This window comes from Cebus imitator, unplaced genomic scaffold (genome assembly GCF_001604975.1).
Source record: "Cebus imitator isolate Cc_AM_T3 unplaced genomic scaffold, Cebus_imitator-1.0 Scaffold40, whole genome shotgun sequence".
NCBI lineage: Eukaryota > Metazoa > Chordata > Mammalia > Primates > Cebidae > Cebus > Cebus imitator.
Window position 1 is genome coordinate 9,691,762 of NW_016107355.1, and position 14,864 is coordinate 9,706,625.

Here is a 14,864-nt window from a genome sequence, read left to right on the forward strand (position 1 = left end):
TAAATATTTTTAATTTAAAATCGTTCAAACCCAGAAATAATGAGAGTCCTTTTAGATTTTTTGCTAACGTATCATAGAAAAGATAATTTTTTGGTGTCAAATATACCTATGTATTCATTATGCCATCCTATTAGATGCTTTATAAAATTGCTTACCTAATTCCTGTTTTGAAGGTACAAAATGTTACTGCAGATTATTTATCCCATGGTCTAATGGCATAAATACTGCAAATGTATAAAGATATAACAAATAACAGAGTATGTGACTTTTCCTGAGTTTGTTAGCAAAATATTAAATTAAATATTACCCTTGTTATAAAGTAATACATAACAAGGATTGTAAAATCTAATTACACCTCAGAGAATATGTAAATGTAAAGAAATAAAATGTTGCAGCATTGCTTTGTTAGCTAAAGATAGGTACTGAGAGCCAATATAATTAATCTAAAAATTATTACCTTGGTGAACACAGAAAAAGTATGCTATCTGCTTCAGGTAAGTAGATCATTTGACCCTTCAGACGTAAGCAGCTGATTTCAGTCCCAGTCAGCTCATCTTCACATTCTAATTTCTCTACATCCAACAATCCTTCCTTGAAAAGGCCAGACATAACCATTAACAAATGCCTTTCTTTCTACTGAACAATTCAGTAACAAGAAGGACACACATATCTCATTTCCCACCAAATCACAAAGCAGAGTAAGTGCATCATTAGAACAGGACAGGGCCTTTCATCAGAGCTCTGCCTGTAATAAGCCTAGTGGCTACCTTGCAGCACTGCAGAAAAGTGACTTGTCCCTGAATTCAGGACAGTAACTGTGCTGCTCTTCATATACTTATTTCGAGCTTTTGTGAATCTTTTTTATTACCCTGATTTTCCAGTGTGGTTACAACATACATTACCAGACTACCAAAGAATGAACCAAGCCTCCCTATTCCCCAACCCTGGAAACAGTCAGTTCTGAATGCAGAAAGGATTAAATGGGTACTCGAGGAAACTGACTTTTGCTGTATCTGTCCCAAGAACAAAAACTATGAGACACCAGCACTATCTAAATTATCAGCTGTGTGAATATTTTATCACTTTTTCACACACAAAAATGCTACTAGGAACAATAGGCAATTTAAGAAAGAATAAATAAGTGGTTTTGAGTGAGGTTAAAAAAATCCTTTTTAGTTCTGATTTTGAAATAAAGCACTATAGCTGCAAAGGGATTAAAAGATGTTGGTTTTCTGATGTGAAACGAGGCCATCTCAGAAAGACAATCTCTAAAATTTACCGCTGTTAATTTTAATCAGCTGATAGAGTTCCACTGCTCCTCAGGCAAACCAAAAATCAATAGCATTGCCTTTTAATTAGATCATTTTTTGAGGTCTGGGTTTTATCTTCTCAGAGAACGTAGCAATTTTCCTTCCTGAATATTTCTAATTTGTAACATATCTTTCTCACATTTAATGAAATAGTATCTTGATTACCTTGCTTCTTAATACAAAAACCGTATTGATGTGTGAAAGGATCCCATGGAAACTAATATCAATATGAGGACGAACCAGCGAGAAGACAGAGAGAAGGCTGCAATTCCCAGGCTGGAGCTAAAATGTAGATAGAGAGCAAAGGGGATCTAATCAGCTAAAATAGTTTTTATACTTTGATATTAATCACTTGATTAAAACAGCTCAGTTATATTTAAAAATAGAAAATTATAATTATTTTAATTCATGCGACAGTTAGTGGAACTATGAACTCAAATCTCAATCTATACAACTCAATGTTCAATGGGCATTAAATAGTTGCAAGAACATGAAATCTGATATAGATTCAGATGGCTAACATTCAAATGTAAGCTAGCACAAATTTACAATGCATTTTCAGAAGAAGAAAAAACGAGTTTATCTTTTAAAATGTACAATGATATATTAAATGCATATGGCTTGAAATGAAATTAAAATACCAAAATCACGGGCAAACACTCTCTTAATATTTATCTAGAGGGCTAAAAGTGAAAACAATAGGTAACACTGATTGATTGCTTACAATAAGTGTGCTGTCATTTTACCTGGGGGAGAACTCTGTATATGGCATTCCCACACTGGGTGACCACTAGGTCCCGGTCAAATATTATATGAAAAGGAAAAGCTTTGCAGAATGTATATGGGCTGATGCGTGATTCCTGGGTACCATTTTCTTCAAATCTGTCAAGATCTTCATAAAAATCCTCTTCTTTTGACTCTTTTTCTTCAATTAAAAATTGAGTATGATCACATTCTTCATTTCTTTGCTGAATAACCTGGATATCAAAGGGGGAAATGGCATGAATCGTCTGCATTTCAGTTTAATTAAAATACCTAAATATAAAAAATGAGTTATGAAAACTGCATTTAGAAGATTAATTACACAAATTCAGTACATGTATGGAAATACTACATATGTCTAAAATAGAAAAAATATTTCTGGACTTTGATCTATTAAATCTGAAGAGCGAATAATCATTGTAAATTTACAAATCTGGTATCAACTCCCCAGTATCCTATACGTTCTCTTTGGTAGAATTCTTTTAAAAAGCACTGGTGGGCTCCGCCTTCTCAGACAAGCACACTTGCATAGCCAACAACCTGAAAGCCATACAAGCTGGCGCTATCAAACAAAATTACAACGCTATTTTAAAACAATGGGGAATAAAATGATAGAGATGCATATTCAAAATAAATGCAATGTCATTTTTAACCATCAATTGGCAAATGTATAAAATTACAATACCAGGCTAGGTTTGCTGGCTCCCACCTGTAATCCCAGCACTTTGAGAGGCCAAGGCGGTCAGATCACCTGAGGTCAGGAGTTAGAAACCAGCCTGGCCAGCGAGGCGAAACCCCATCGTCTCTACTGAAAATACAAAAATTAGCCGGGTGCTGTGGTGGCTGCCTGTAGTCCCAGGTACTCAGGAGGCTGAGGCAGGAGAATTGCTTGAACCGGGAGGTGGAGGTTGCAGTGAGCTGAGATCGCACCATTGCACTCCAGCCTGGGTGACAGAGCAAGACTTCATCACAGAAAAAAAGTTACAATACCAAATTGGGTAAGGTACTAAAAAAGAGGCATCTCAAATACCACTGATGAGAGAGTATTTTGATTAATCTTTCTGAAGGATAAACTGACAATATACATAAAAATTCCTTAAAATTTTATGGATTATTTGATTTAATTGCAAATCTAGGAATTCATTCTAAGGAAGTAATCATAATTGTGAGCTAATATCCATAATGTAAAAAAATCCTACATTTTTAAAGCATTAAAGTATAGAATTTTTCTTTTTTTTTTTTTTAGGTTAAATTGCAAGCAATGAGTCCTCTTAGAAAGGGAAAACTCAATCTCAACGGCGACCAGACCTAAAGCGGAAAAGGTTGACACAATATTTCTTCATTTACAGTTAAATAAAAACAAAACGTTGTTCACTTTTTTTTTCAGGAGTACACTGTCACATTCTCTGAGATTTGAAAACCAAATCACAATAACTATAGATGCTATTGCATATACTGTTTTGGACATATTTTGTCGCAAAACTGGGATATTACTACTCTCACTGTCAGAATAACTTACTATACTGGCTAAGTATTAGTATCCTTATTTATAATTTGAAAATTTTACATCACTAAGGTTGATTTCCCAAAATCATAGACAAAGCAAGAAAGTCAGGCCTAATTTTGGTGTTCTACTCTGTTTCTATTTAAGTAGAGAAACTGAATTTTATGTATCCTAAACTTATGAATTAATCATTCAATTCTAATTTTTTGCTTTGATCAAACTGGCAAAACAAATGGCTTTTCTAACCATATTTTTAACTTCTCATTGATATGTCACTTTATGACACGATCTAGTATTAATTATGTGGCTCAAATTGTCTGGTGTCTCTGGGCCTGATAAACTTAAGCACTTGATGTGAAAATGCCTCAAGAAGTCAAAACAGTGCCTTCGAAAAAGTTAAACATACAAAATATACTTACAAAATGCAAATATTTCAGAAGTTCATATTGAAGCACTTGAATAGATGGTCAGAAGAAAATTTAAATACTGTATAAAGTGAACCATATAATTGAGTAAATACTTGAATATCACACAGTTTGCTAATGCCAGCAATTTCCCATGCCAAGTATTCTAATGCCAGTATTAGCAGTTTCCAAGTCTGTCCTAATTTGTGTTTCTTTCTGAAGTTTCTATGAACCTGCTTCTTTCTCAGTCTGGTTAAATAAGAACAAAGCCAATAGTGCATACAATATGCATATAGGTTCACTCCATATAGATACTGTGCTAGTGTAATATCAAGATCAAAAGATTAGAAATGAGAGATATATACTATTTTGATTGAATATCAGTGAGGTGCCCAATCATGGATAAATTGTGATACTTCAACCAAGGTTTTAATTTGTGAGGGTCTGAATTTGATAATGCCATGTTATACACAGTCCCACTTTCTATTAGGTCGGTGCAAAAGTAATTGTGGTTTTTGCCATTACTAATAGTTGCAAGAAAACTAATGATGCACCTGGGAATCACCAACGAGTGCCACGTAAGAACTGATGCCAACTTCTGAAAGAAAGAAAACCATGAACTCTAATGTAACGTTACTGGATTAAATGCGTGGATTTCTTTCTAATCTAATCAATTTAAATGTTACAATTTTGGTTAACACTCCACTTAAGAGTTTTAGACTTCCTGAGTGTGTTAGAACATAACTCTGATCTCTAAGAAAGAACTGTCTATTAGGTTTTCTATATATATATAAGGAAAAGTTGGGAAAAAGTATCTCTCCCCACTTTGGCCGCAAGTTTAAGGCCACTGAGAATTAACTCTTGGGTATGAACATGCTGAACACATAAAAAGCACCTGGCTGGGAGAGACTGTAAGGGCCAGAGATTAAAAAAAATAGTGGTTCTCTTTGTTGCACAGTTGCCCTATCAGTACCTTGAAATTATCATTCAAAACTAAGACTGTGTATTATCAATAACAATACAGTTTTTAAAGTACCAGACCTGGCTTCTTTCACCAAGTAACTTGATTAAAAACAAAAACAAACACTTTTGTTCACAAAATGAGACACTCCAGCTGTATTTTGGGTCAGACAAAAATCGACAAAAAGATAATGATCTATAAAATACACTTAATTTTAGATTATCTTAGAATTTGACTATCTATAATATGGATATTTGCATGCTGAAACCCACAGCTCTGTCAGTCACATATTCTTCTGCTTCCCAGCTGGTGTGTATTCACAGGGAATGCAAAATAAATTTCTTATAGTCTTGAACAACATATAATTAGAAAGAAAAATCTGCTGCCAGAAGGAAAAAAATATTCTGTATAATGCACTCTGAGGCCAAATATAGAAGACTGCTGGTCTGTCCACCGTTTTGGATTACATTCATACTTCCAGGGAAGAGCACTGACAGTGATAACTGTAGGTAAATTTAAAGAGTGTCATTTAAAACATTTTTAGATATCATCTGTGTTCAGAAATCTCCATTGCTGTTTGTTACCTTCATGTCTATTTCAGTGCCATGTATTTGTTGAGCCACTGTTTTGGTGATTCCAATGACAATATCCTGAAGTCCTTCTCTCTCTGAGTAGTAGTGCAGAATGAGTCCTTTGCCCTTTTCTGCGTCAGTGCACCTAAAGGAAGGTGCACGCATTCCTGGGTAGATAGTAGCAAGGTGGTCATGCAGAGCATCAAGGTTCTGCAGCAAAGAGGAAAGAGAGACCAATAAACAAGGCTTCCGCAATGACAGCTGAGAAAGCAAGATATGAAAACAAGGGTCAAATCAGAGTCTAATGGGCAGATCAGCAATGCAGCACATGAAGCATACCCTTCACTCACTTCACCGAGATATAAGTAAGGCAAATACCACAGATAAAACAAAACTAAGGTAGAAGAATTAAGAAAACTATCTCTTGCTATGAATAGTTAGTACATTTTAAGAAAAGATAAATAAGTGGGATTAAAAAGAATGCCTGAAGCGGAAAACACATAGCTAAGGGCTAAGGAAAAGACATTGACATCTACAAGAGCTTGGGGCAGTTTTTTATGTGTGTTGTGATCAACAACAGGAAATGCCCAAAGGGCTCCCATATTCCCCTTCTTTGTATACTGCAATTCTAACAATTTTCAACGGAAAAAACTAAGCCCAAATTATAAGCATATAAAATATAAACATATTATTTTGTGATTTCTATTTAACTATTCTAATATGTTAGAAATTAAACATCTACTTTAGAAACTAAAGCAATGTAATTTCTTCATGTTCTTTAGTAGGCTATCATCAATGTGGACTTTCATAGCTAATCTGTGAAATAAATACCTTTTGAAATGTAAGTCTTAGAAACTGGCCAATAAATATTTTCTGCTCTTGTAGCCTTGCCATTAATTTGGAAGATGTCACATTCCCCTGAGTCCCATATTACTAATATACAAAGCTAATTGGTGTAAAGATGACTAGAAGAAATGGTGCAAACTATATATTTTATTTGACCCAAGATGATGTTTCAAATAACACTTAGTTCATAACCTGTTGGGGTGTGTGTGTGTGTGTGTGTGTGTGTGTGCGCGCTGCACATATATAGTAGGATACACACATAGCACAGCGTGGTATAGGAATTAAGAGTAATATGACTTAGGATCAAGTAGACATGGTTTAAGTAATGACTGTCATTTCGTAGGGTGGTAGCTAATTTGCCCAATATTTCTAAGACTTTATTTCTTCTGGCAAAATGGAGACAACTTTAAAAATGTATATAAAGCACTTAGCATATTTCAGATGTGGTTGACAAAATAATTGTCTCTGAAAGATTCCCTTGCCTTAATCCCTGTAAACACATTATATCGCATGACGAAAGGGATTTTGCAGATGTTATTAGGGTTATGGACCTTGAGCTGGGAAGATTATCCTGGATTATCTAGGTGAGCCCAACTTAGTCACATGAGTGACTGTGCACTTAAAAGTCAAGAAGCTTTCCCTGCTACATGGTGAGAGACAGAGGTGCAATGACAGAAGGTCAAAGAGATGGGAGCATGAGAAGGATTCAACAGCATCTGCTGGTTCTGAGATGCAGGAGACTATTCAAGAACTGGAAGGAGGTCTCCAGGACTCTAGGGCAGCTGCCTGCTGACAATCAGGGAAACTGGGTCCTCAGCTCCATAACTGTATGGAACTGAATTCTGTCAATACCTGAATGAGAAAGAAAACAATTATTTCCAAAGGCCGACATAAAGATACACAGTTCTGCCAATACAGCACTCTGAATATAGTCCATTGAAGGCCTTCAGCGGACTTCCAACTTAGAAAACCATAGGGTAATAAATCTGTGTTGTGTTAAGCACTTAAGTTTGTGGTCATTTGTTACGGTAGCAATAAAAATGAATACACCAAGCAAGTAGTAGTCATCTAGTCATAACTGATGATTATTTTTAAAGAGAAGAAAAAAAAACAGTTTCAAAATGTCATGGGCATAAAATAATGTATCTAAAATGAAAGTACTGGAGATATGCCAAAATTAAACTGTGGCTTTCATTCCAAATGTCTCAGAGAGGTCAATTTAGAAAAACAGAAAAATCCAGTGAGCTTACTGGGAGGACAGTGGAGTGAGTATGAGATGATTCTGCGGGTGTCCACATTTGAGCAATACTCTACCAGGGCACCAATGGCATTGTCTAATTTTCTGTCCCTTCCGTGCATCCACTCAATCATGCATTCACTCTATAAAGTTCCTGTATGTGCATTACGTATCATACACTGTGTCACGGGGTCTGGGGGGCAGGGTAGATGTTTGTATGCAGATCTCCATGATGAGGATTAAGCAGCTCATGGTTTATATCACAAATGGATGTGCAGAGTGGCTTTTCATGAACAAATGAGGAAGCCAACAACTCAGGCTGAGATAATGGAGTTAAAATACCTCAAAAAGAAGATGAGCTCTGAGCTGAGTCATGAAGTTTGACATTCTAATCCAGATAAATGATTCAATGGTCTCCTCAATTGGATAAATCTGGTGACTTTTTGAACTGTCTGTATCTACAGTGCTTTCTGTTCCCTTCCCCACATTTACACCTGTTCAAGTCAGGCTAATTCTGACCCAAAACATCAATTCATCCTGATTGCCTCTAGAGGCTGCTAGTGCCATGTGAAAATAATCCAATATGGTAGACACTAAGTATACATAACCTACAAACCTGAGTCCTAAAACTGTTTTACTTGGTTGAATAGTATGAGGGGTTCCTCCAGTGACAAATCATTCTCATTAGAACTCTTCCCATAGAACGAAAGACCTGAGGACTCTGTTCGTCATAACCCTCCCAGACCCCTTATACTTCTACTTATGTATGTTGTGAAACATGTTGTGAAAGAAATCTAGTGAGGAAAAAAAACACCTCCCAAGAGAGTTTTATTTTTATCTGCCTTCCTCACAAAGTCAAAATTGAGCTTTTGGCTGCATTTAGAATATGTTTCTAATATATTCCGGCCCAGGTACTATGTTGTAGCTCACTTAAAAAAGAAACTGAGGCTGGGCGTGCTGTCTCACACCTGTCATCCCAGCACTTTGAGAGGCCCAGGCAGGCAGATCACTTCAACTCAGGAGTTCAAGACCAGCCTAGCCAACATGGTGAAACCCTATCCCTACTGAAAATACAAAAATGAGCCAGGCATGGTGGTGTACGCCTGTAGTACCAACTACCTGGGAGGCTGAGGCATGAGAATTACTTGAACCCAGGAGGCGGAGGTTGCAGTGAGCTGAGATCTTGCCACTGCACTCCAGCCTGGGTGACACAGTGAGACTCTATCTTGAAAGAAAGAAAAGAAAGAAAGAGAGAGAGAGGAAGGAAGGAAGGAAGGGAGGGAGGGAGGAAGGAAAGAAAGAAAGAGAGAAATTGAACCAAACAGTAACTTGAAATGGGCATTTTAATATTTTTTCAATTTTTTTCTAAGTAGAATGCTTATATATTTCATAAATCAATGTGCTTATATTATTTTCATACTCATCTATTTTTACTGGATTGCTAAAACATTTCTACATTCATTCAAGCAGACGGTATAAGGCAGTAACGATTTGTACTACTTATGCTACTGGCACCACTGAAGCTAAGGTAAGTCAGAGTGGACATAATGGCCCAAGTCAGTGCTTCCCGAGTCACAAAAGATGGGCAGTGCCCCGTCACCGGATACCAAAAACACCAATGGGAATGTTAATCTTTCCTGTATTTTTGTGGTAACCAACTTTCCAGAGATGTACTATTCTATTGAATTTACTATTAATTAACTGAACAAGTAAAGTGCTTTCCTGAATCATAAAAGACTGAACACCACTTAATGTAATATTGATTTTCTTTAGATAGTATCTAATATAAAAAACACTCTTGGGATTTCTTGAGTTACAACCTTCTTTACTTGGCTTGACTCTTTCAAAATTTAAAGGAATTACCACAGCCAGACTATTACAAAAATTGGGATTAATGATTAAAAGTTAAGTTATTTTCATTGAAGTACACTTATATTGCTAATAAATTTGTCATCCTCATATACAGGCTTCAATTTGTTTGCAGCAACGTCAAAGGCTACAAAAAGATTCTTACAATAGCCAAGAAAAAACCCTTTCTACATTTGATAATGGTATCTAAACAAAGATGATGGTTCATCCACATTGCTCTAACAATGCATTCTGGAGAATAACAGTTTCGTATCAAAAGTGATATTCTGTGTTATTTCTAAATATACCCACGGAAGCACTTACAGAAAGTAAAGATCTGCGTGGCCAATTAAAGAAGTATGTCCATATGCATGAAAGTAAAAAAGACAACGAAAAAATGTAAACTCTCATATTGCAGCACAAGCAGATTCCTAGGAAACAATGATGTAAACCTCAAATATGCTTTGATTCATTCTTCTAGGCTTTATAAAATAAAAAAAAACATAGAGAGCAGGTCCATTAATCTATTTTGATATCTTGAGATACCAAAAGGTTTTAAATACATAATTTCATTTCTTAATGTTCTAATATCATTTTACTGTTTTTCTACAAGCAAACGAATGTGGTTTTTCTACTCAGGAATTTTGCAGCCTTTGGTTTATTTTATCACTTGTATTTATCATTTACAGAAGAAAAATTCATTCTGATATTCTGGGATACGGTACTGGAGTTTCAGATACAGTACACGTCACAGATTTGGAAAACAAAAGACAATTTATCATTTGTTTGAGAAATACTTTAAAGTTTCACATTTTTAAAGATCTTGGAATGTTTCAAAATAAATGTACATTTTCGTTTTCTAACATGCATGCCAAAAATAAGTTCATACATAATTACCATGGCAAAGTCCTCAGAAGTCAACTCCCCAATTCTCCTGTTTCAAGGACATCTAATTACAATTTTTAAAGGATCCAGAGAAATGGGTAAGATCTTGCCTTGAAAGTTTTGAAAGCAAGACATTTTCAGTCTCTAAGAATCCTTGTTTTAGTGGATGGGGAGAAGGGAGTTGTCTATGTTGAGAATACTACTGCAGTTTAGATCTGCAAGAAATCTTTAAAATTATTCATTGCAAACCTCTTTTTGTTTTTCAATGAAGGAAGATGAGGCACAGGATTTCCTTTCTTTATATCCCCCATACCTCTGAAAAATAGGACCAGCACCAACATTCTTTAATGAGAACCATGTAATTAAAAAAAAATTGTTAAGTTTTATAAGAAAAAATTCACTTTGGAATTTGAAGATAAAACATTTAAACAAAGTAGACCCAAGAAAATGAAAACCAAACCCTAGATAATGAGAAGCAACAAAGTAAATAGCATGAGATCCGAGTGAGTAAGAAGTGAATGCTTTCATGATACTTTTCCTGCCTTTTATTCTTGGAGCTGCTCCATGAAAATTAAATAGCTTTTCAACAGAAAAGATATAGATACTCGTTTCTAAAAGAAATATTGAAAATCTCTATTTAAAAAGAAACTGTACCAGAGTCACTAAAATCATTAAAATGGAAATAACTTTAAAGCTATATCAATTTATCATTACCATCTTCTCCAGGGAAATATTTAAAGAAAGATATTTAAAACATTTCACTTATTCTACTGCTTTTAAACTCATGTTAAAAATAATCCAGCTTATATAATACTACATGTAACAATTAACCAATATTTTGAAAAATTATGAAAATATATACCAGTTATTCAAACTGAAAAGCCTTACAATTCTAGAATATTTCTTATCTTCCTTCACAAGTTTTTAAAAATAAAGCTAAATCCCTACTTGTCAAATTTTAAATCGCGGATTACAGAAATTGGCATTGTGGATGCTGAGAAAAACAGTTCCTTTTGAAATTCCAAAGTTAAAAATAAAGTGAATGGCGCACTTTTTTCTTAAGAAATATAAATAATTTAGGGAAGTATTAGAATTTTACAGCTGTTCAGGAAAATCCTCATATTTCCCAAAATAACCCTTTACACAAACATTAAGAATTAGATCAGTCATCAATCCCAGGTTGTTCCTGGTGGCCAAATCCCAATGTTGTATTTAATAAGCCAAAACCTGGAGCCAACAGGAATTGAAAAAAGTCCCATTGCAGGCTGAACAGACGCGCTGGTTGATAAATATGAATTGGGTGAACGACTGAAACTGTCACCATATCAAGAGTAGTTGAAGAAGCCAGTGTCTCCAGCAAATAATGAAAGAATGTTTATTTAACTATTTGCCTGAGTTCTATATGCATGCTTAGGTCATAATTTAAATCCTAACTGGTCTCTACAATTGCATTTCCCTATGTATATTTTAATAGTCAACCTAGCAGCCTTCACTGCGCATTTTAATTTCATTTTAACTCTGCAAATTTGTTGGGGAGGTAAAGACAATATGATGTAGTAATAATGTAATACCATTGAAATTGAATTAGCAGCAGCCCTGTTTGGAACTGATATGGCTCCCATTCCCACAGGTAATAGATTTTCTCAAACACAGCATTCTCACAGATCTTGCCTCATTGGACAAGAATACACACACATATTAACACAGACATAAAATATAAAGTTAAAAATAATGCACAGAGTACTGCTCTAGTTATCCACAGCTGTATGTAAAACAACTCTAATAATTTATTTGTTATCTTTCATGGTTCTGTGGGTTGTCTAGCTAAATTAGAAAGTTCTTCCCTTGAGATGGAATCAGATGGAAACTGGGTTGAAATCATCAGAATAGGGTAGCTGGTTTGTTTTCCAAGATGGATCAGTCAGACGGCTGGTAGTTGTTTCTAGCTCTGCTGGGAGCCCAGCTAGAACTGCTATCTGTGTGCCAGTCTACATGTGGCCTCTCCGTGTGGTTTGTGGTTCTCATTTCATGTGTCTGGGTTTCTAGAGATACCATCCCAATAGCAAATGTTCCAAGATACCCAAAAGGAAACCAAGACTACTTCTGTTCTAGCCTAGGAAGTTTGAATATGTCACTTTTGCCACATTCTCTTAGTTCAATAATCACTAAAGCCAACCCAGATTCAAGGAAAGGAGAATTTCACCTCCTGTGAGGGAGAGGCTAAATCATACTGCAGAAATGCATGTGAGATAGGAGAGATTGTTGCAGTAATTTAAGGACATTAGAGAGTCATGACGAGTGTGGATTAAGATGAAAATAGCATTAAATTGGCCATTTCTTATCAGCTATTTTCTTATGAAGCTTTCAAATCCCATGCATTCTTTGCAGCATTTTCATCAGAACACTAGAAGCTTCTGATAGAAATTGACTGTAACAATAACACGGAACCACACATTTTATTTTGAATTTATGAATAAAAAAGTGGAAAAATTAGATAAAATTCTTACTGAAATATGGTCTTGTGTTTAAGATAATATATCTAAGTAAAATATATAAGATCCAAAAATCAAATTAAAAATGGCTTACTTCTTTTTCTCTTTTTGATAAATTATATTTTCATGTATTAAATTGACCAAAGAATAAATGCCAAAGATTATTACTTTTTTCATCAGCCCACAAATTGTTTATTTCACTGGATATTTAAGAAAAATAAATTCTAAACTGTGAAATACCTAGAGGAGTATTTCTACAATGTTTCTCTAAAACTATTTCTTATATTTTATTACTTTATCTATTTAGGACTTTTAGCCATTTTTTTTGTTAAAGTCTAAGGGTGATTTAAAATAAGCATAATGCAAAATTTTTAAAATTGAATTTGGAAGCACAGGAGAGACTGCATGAGCAGGGTCATGAATTAGATATTGGCACCAAAGCCTTTCAAGGGGGAAGATATGTTAGTATTCGTTGTCTAAATCAACTATCAATGGAAATGGTAAAGTCCATGCGAGAAAACAAGTATGTTTCTGGAGCTAAGCTACTGATGTTTTCTATACAGCATGTCCTTGAATATAAAATTTAAGTAAAAGAGGTATTATCCTGATAAAACAGGACCAAATAATTTTAAGTAAAAGAGGTATTATCGTGATAAAACTGGACCAAATAATTTTAAAAACACATACACTTCAGAATTAATTAATTCTATTATTCAAAGACTGTTTCATTAATTGCCTATTATATGCTGTGTTTAGTACTTAGAAAAAAATTTTAAATTATTTCCAGAAACGTGAAAACAATGGTATGGTATGTATAAGTGTGTATGTGTGTGTGTGTATATGTGTATATATTTATATATATATATATATATATGACAGACCTATTCTTAATAATGTATCCAACTGAAAGGCTGTGGTCAGACAACTTCCAAGGAAATTCTGCTTGCTGTGATGAGTGAGTCAGAGTTGCTCAGCTAACGCATAATCAAATAGTCTCCGTGTTATGATTTCAGTAGCTATTTTAGTGTTCCCTTAAAGCTTAGAATGGACACTTTAAAAGTGTCAATAGATACAAGCAATGTGCCCTATAATTTAAATAATAAACAGTAATTTACTATGTTCACCTGAAAAGGAAATTGGTCTAGTGTATGTCTCTTCTTTCATATTTCATTCTATGATTCATCTGTAAATATAATTACAGGTCTCATTCAAAATGGGTTATCCTGAGTAAAATAATTCAGCTGATCTGTTGGTGTGTTTGCTTCCTATTGTGTGTTTTCTACTTTTGCACAAACAGCAAATATTCATTTTTTTACAAAAGAGATATTCATTTAATCCCAGATATACAGATTGCATCTGTAGAGGTATAAACATTAAGAGATTATACATCATCTCTGGCTTCCTGAAGCTTACGTTCCAGTCCATCAAATGGGAATGATAACACAGTGTGAAAGCTACTGTGGCTGAGGAAATAGAGTGTCTTATGACAATAAGAGAGTGGTTAGTTACCAGGACGAGATAGAGCGGAGCTTGGAGAGAGGAATGGGGCCTTCCTAGAGAAGTAATTTTACCTTCAGGATTAATAGCATGTATCTAGGGGGAAAGCCCTGGAACAATGCTCCAGGCAAAGAGAAGAGCATGTGCAAAAGCTGAGAGGATAGTGGGAACAAGATAAATGCAAGGTTCTGAAAGAGGTTAAGTTTGGCTGGACTGAGGGAGAGGGAGAGGAAAGATGGAGAGAGGATGAAGGTTTCAATTGTTTTAAATATTTTGACAGTTTCCAATGAGCAATAAAAAATTACTCCAGAGTTTAAACAAGAAAATGATATGATGAGATACATTTGAATTTCAGAAAAAGCACTCGAGTTATAGAATGGAGAAGAGATTGGAGGAATCACCCATCCAATCTCTAGATAATGGTAGACTCTCCCAAAAAGTGTGGGGGAAATAGAGAAAAGTGATAGAATTCTCAAAGCTCAGTATTTGGGAAATAGAATCTAAAGATGGGGTGACTGATTAAAACCAGAGCTGAAACAGAACTAA

The 14,864-nt window shown here is 35.0% G+C and overlaps 1 protein-coding gene across 5 annotated transcripts in view; it reads right to left on the bottom strand.

Annotated features, from left to right (window-relative positions):
* GUCY1B1 (guanylate cyclase 1 soluble subunit beta 1) overlaps window positions 1-14,864 on the bottom strand; it is a 45,880-nt gene that overhangs the window by 10,891 nt on the left and 20,125 nt on the right. For all 5 annotated transcript variants that reach the window (XM_017526036.2, XM_017526039.2, XM_017526038.2 and 2 more), the window contains 4 exons: window positions 5,526-5,723; window positions 2,057-2,287; window positions 1,476-1,592; window positions 458-591 (listed from right to left, as the gene is read on the bottom strand). In XM_017526036.2, coding sequence (XP_017381525.1) covers window positions 458-591; window positions 1,476-1,592; window positions 2,057-2,287; window positions 5,526-5,723 — 680 coding nt within the window. The remainder of the gene's footprint in view (window positions 1-457; window positions 592-1,475; window positions 1,593-2,056; window positions 2,288-5,525; window positions 5,724-14,864) is intronic.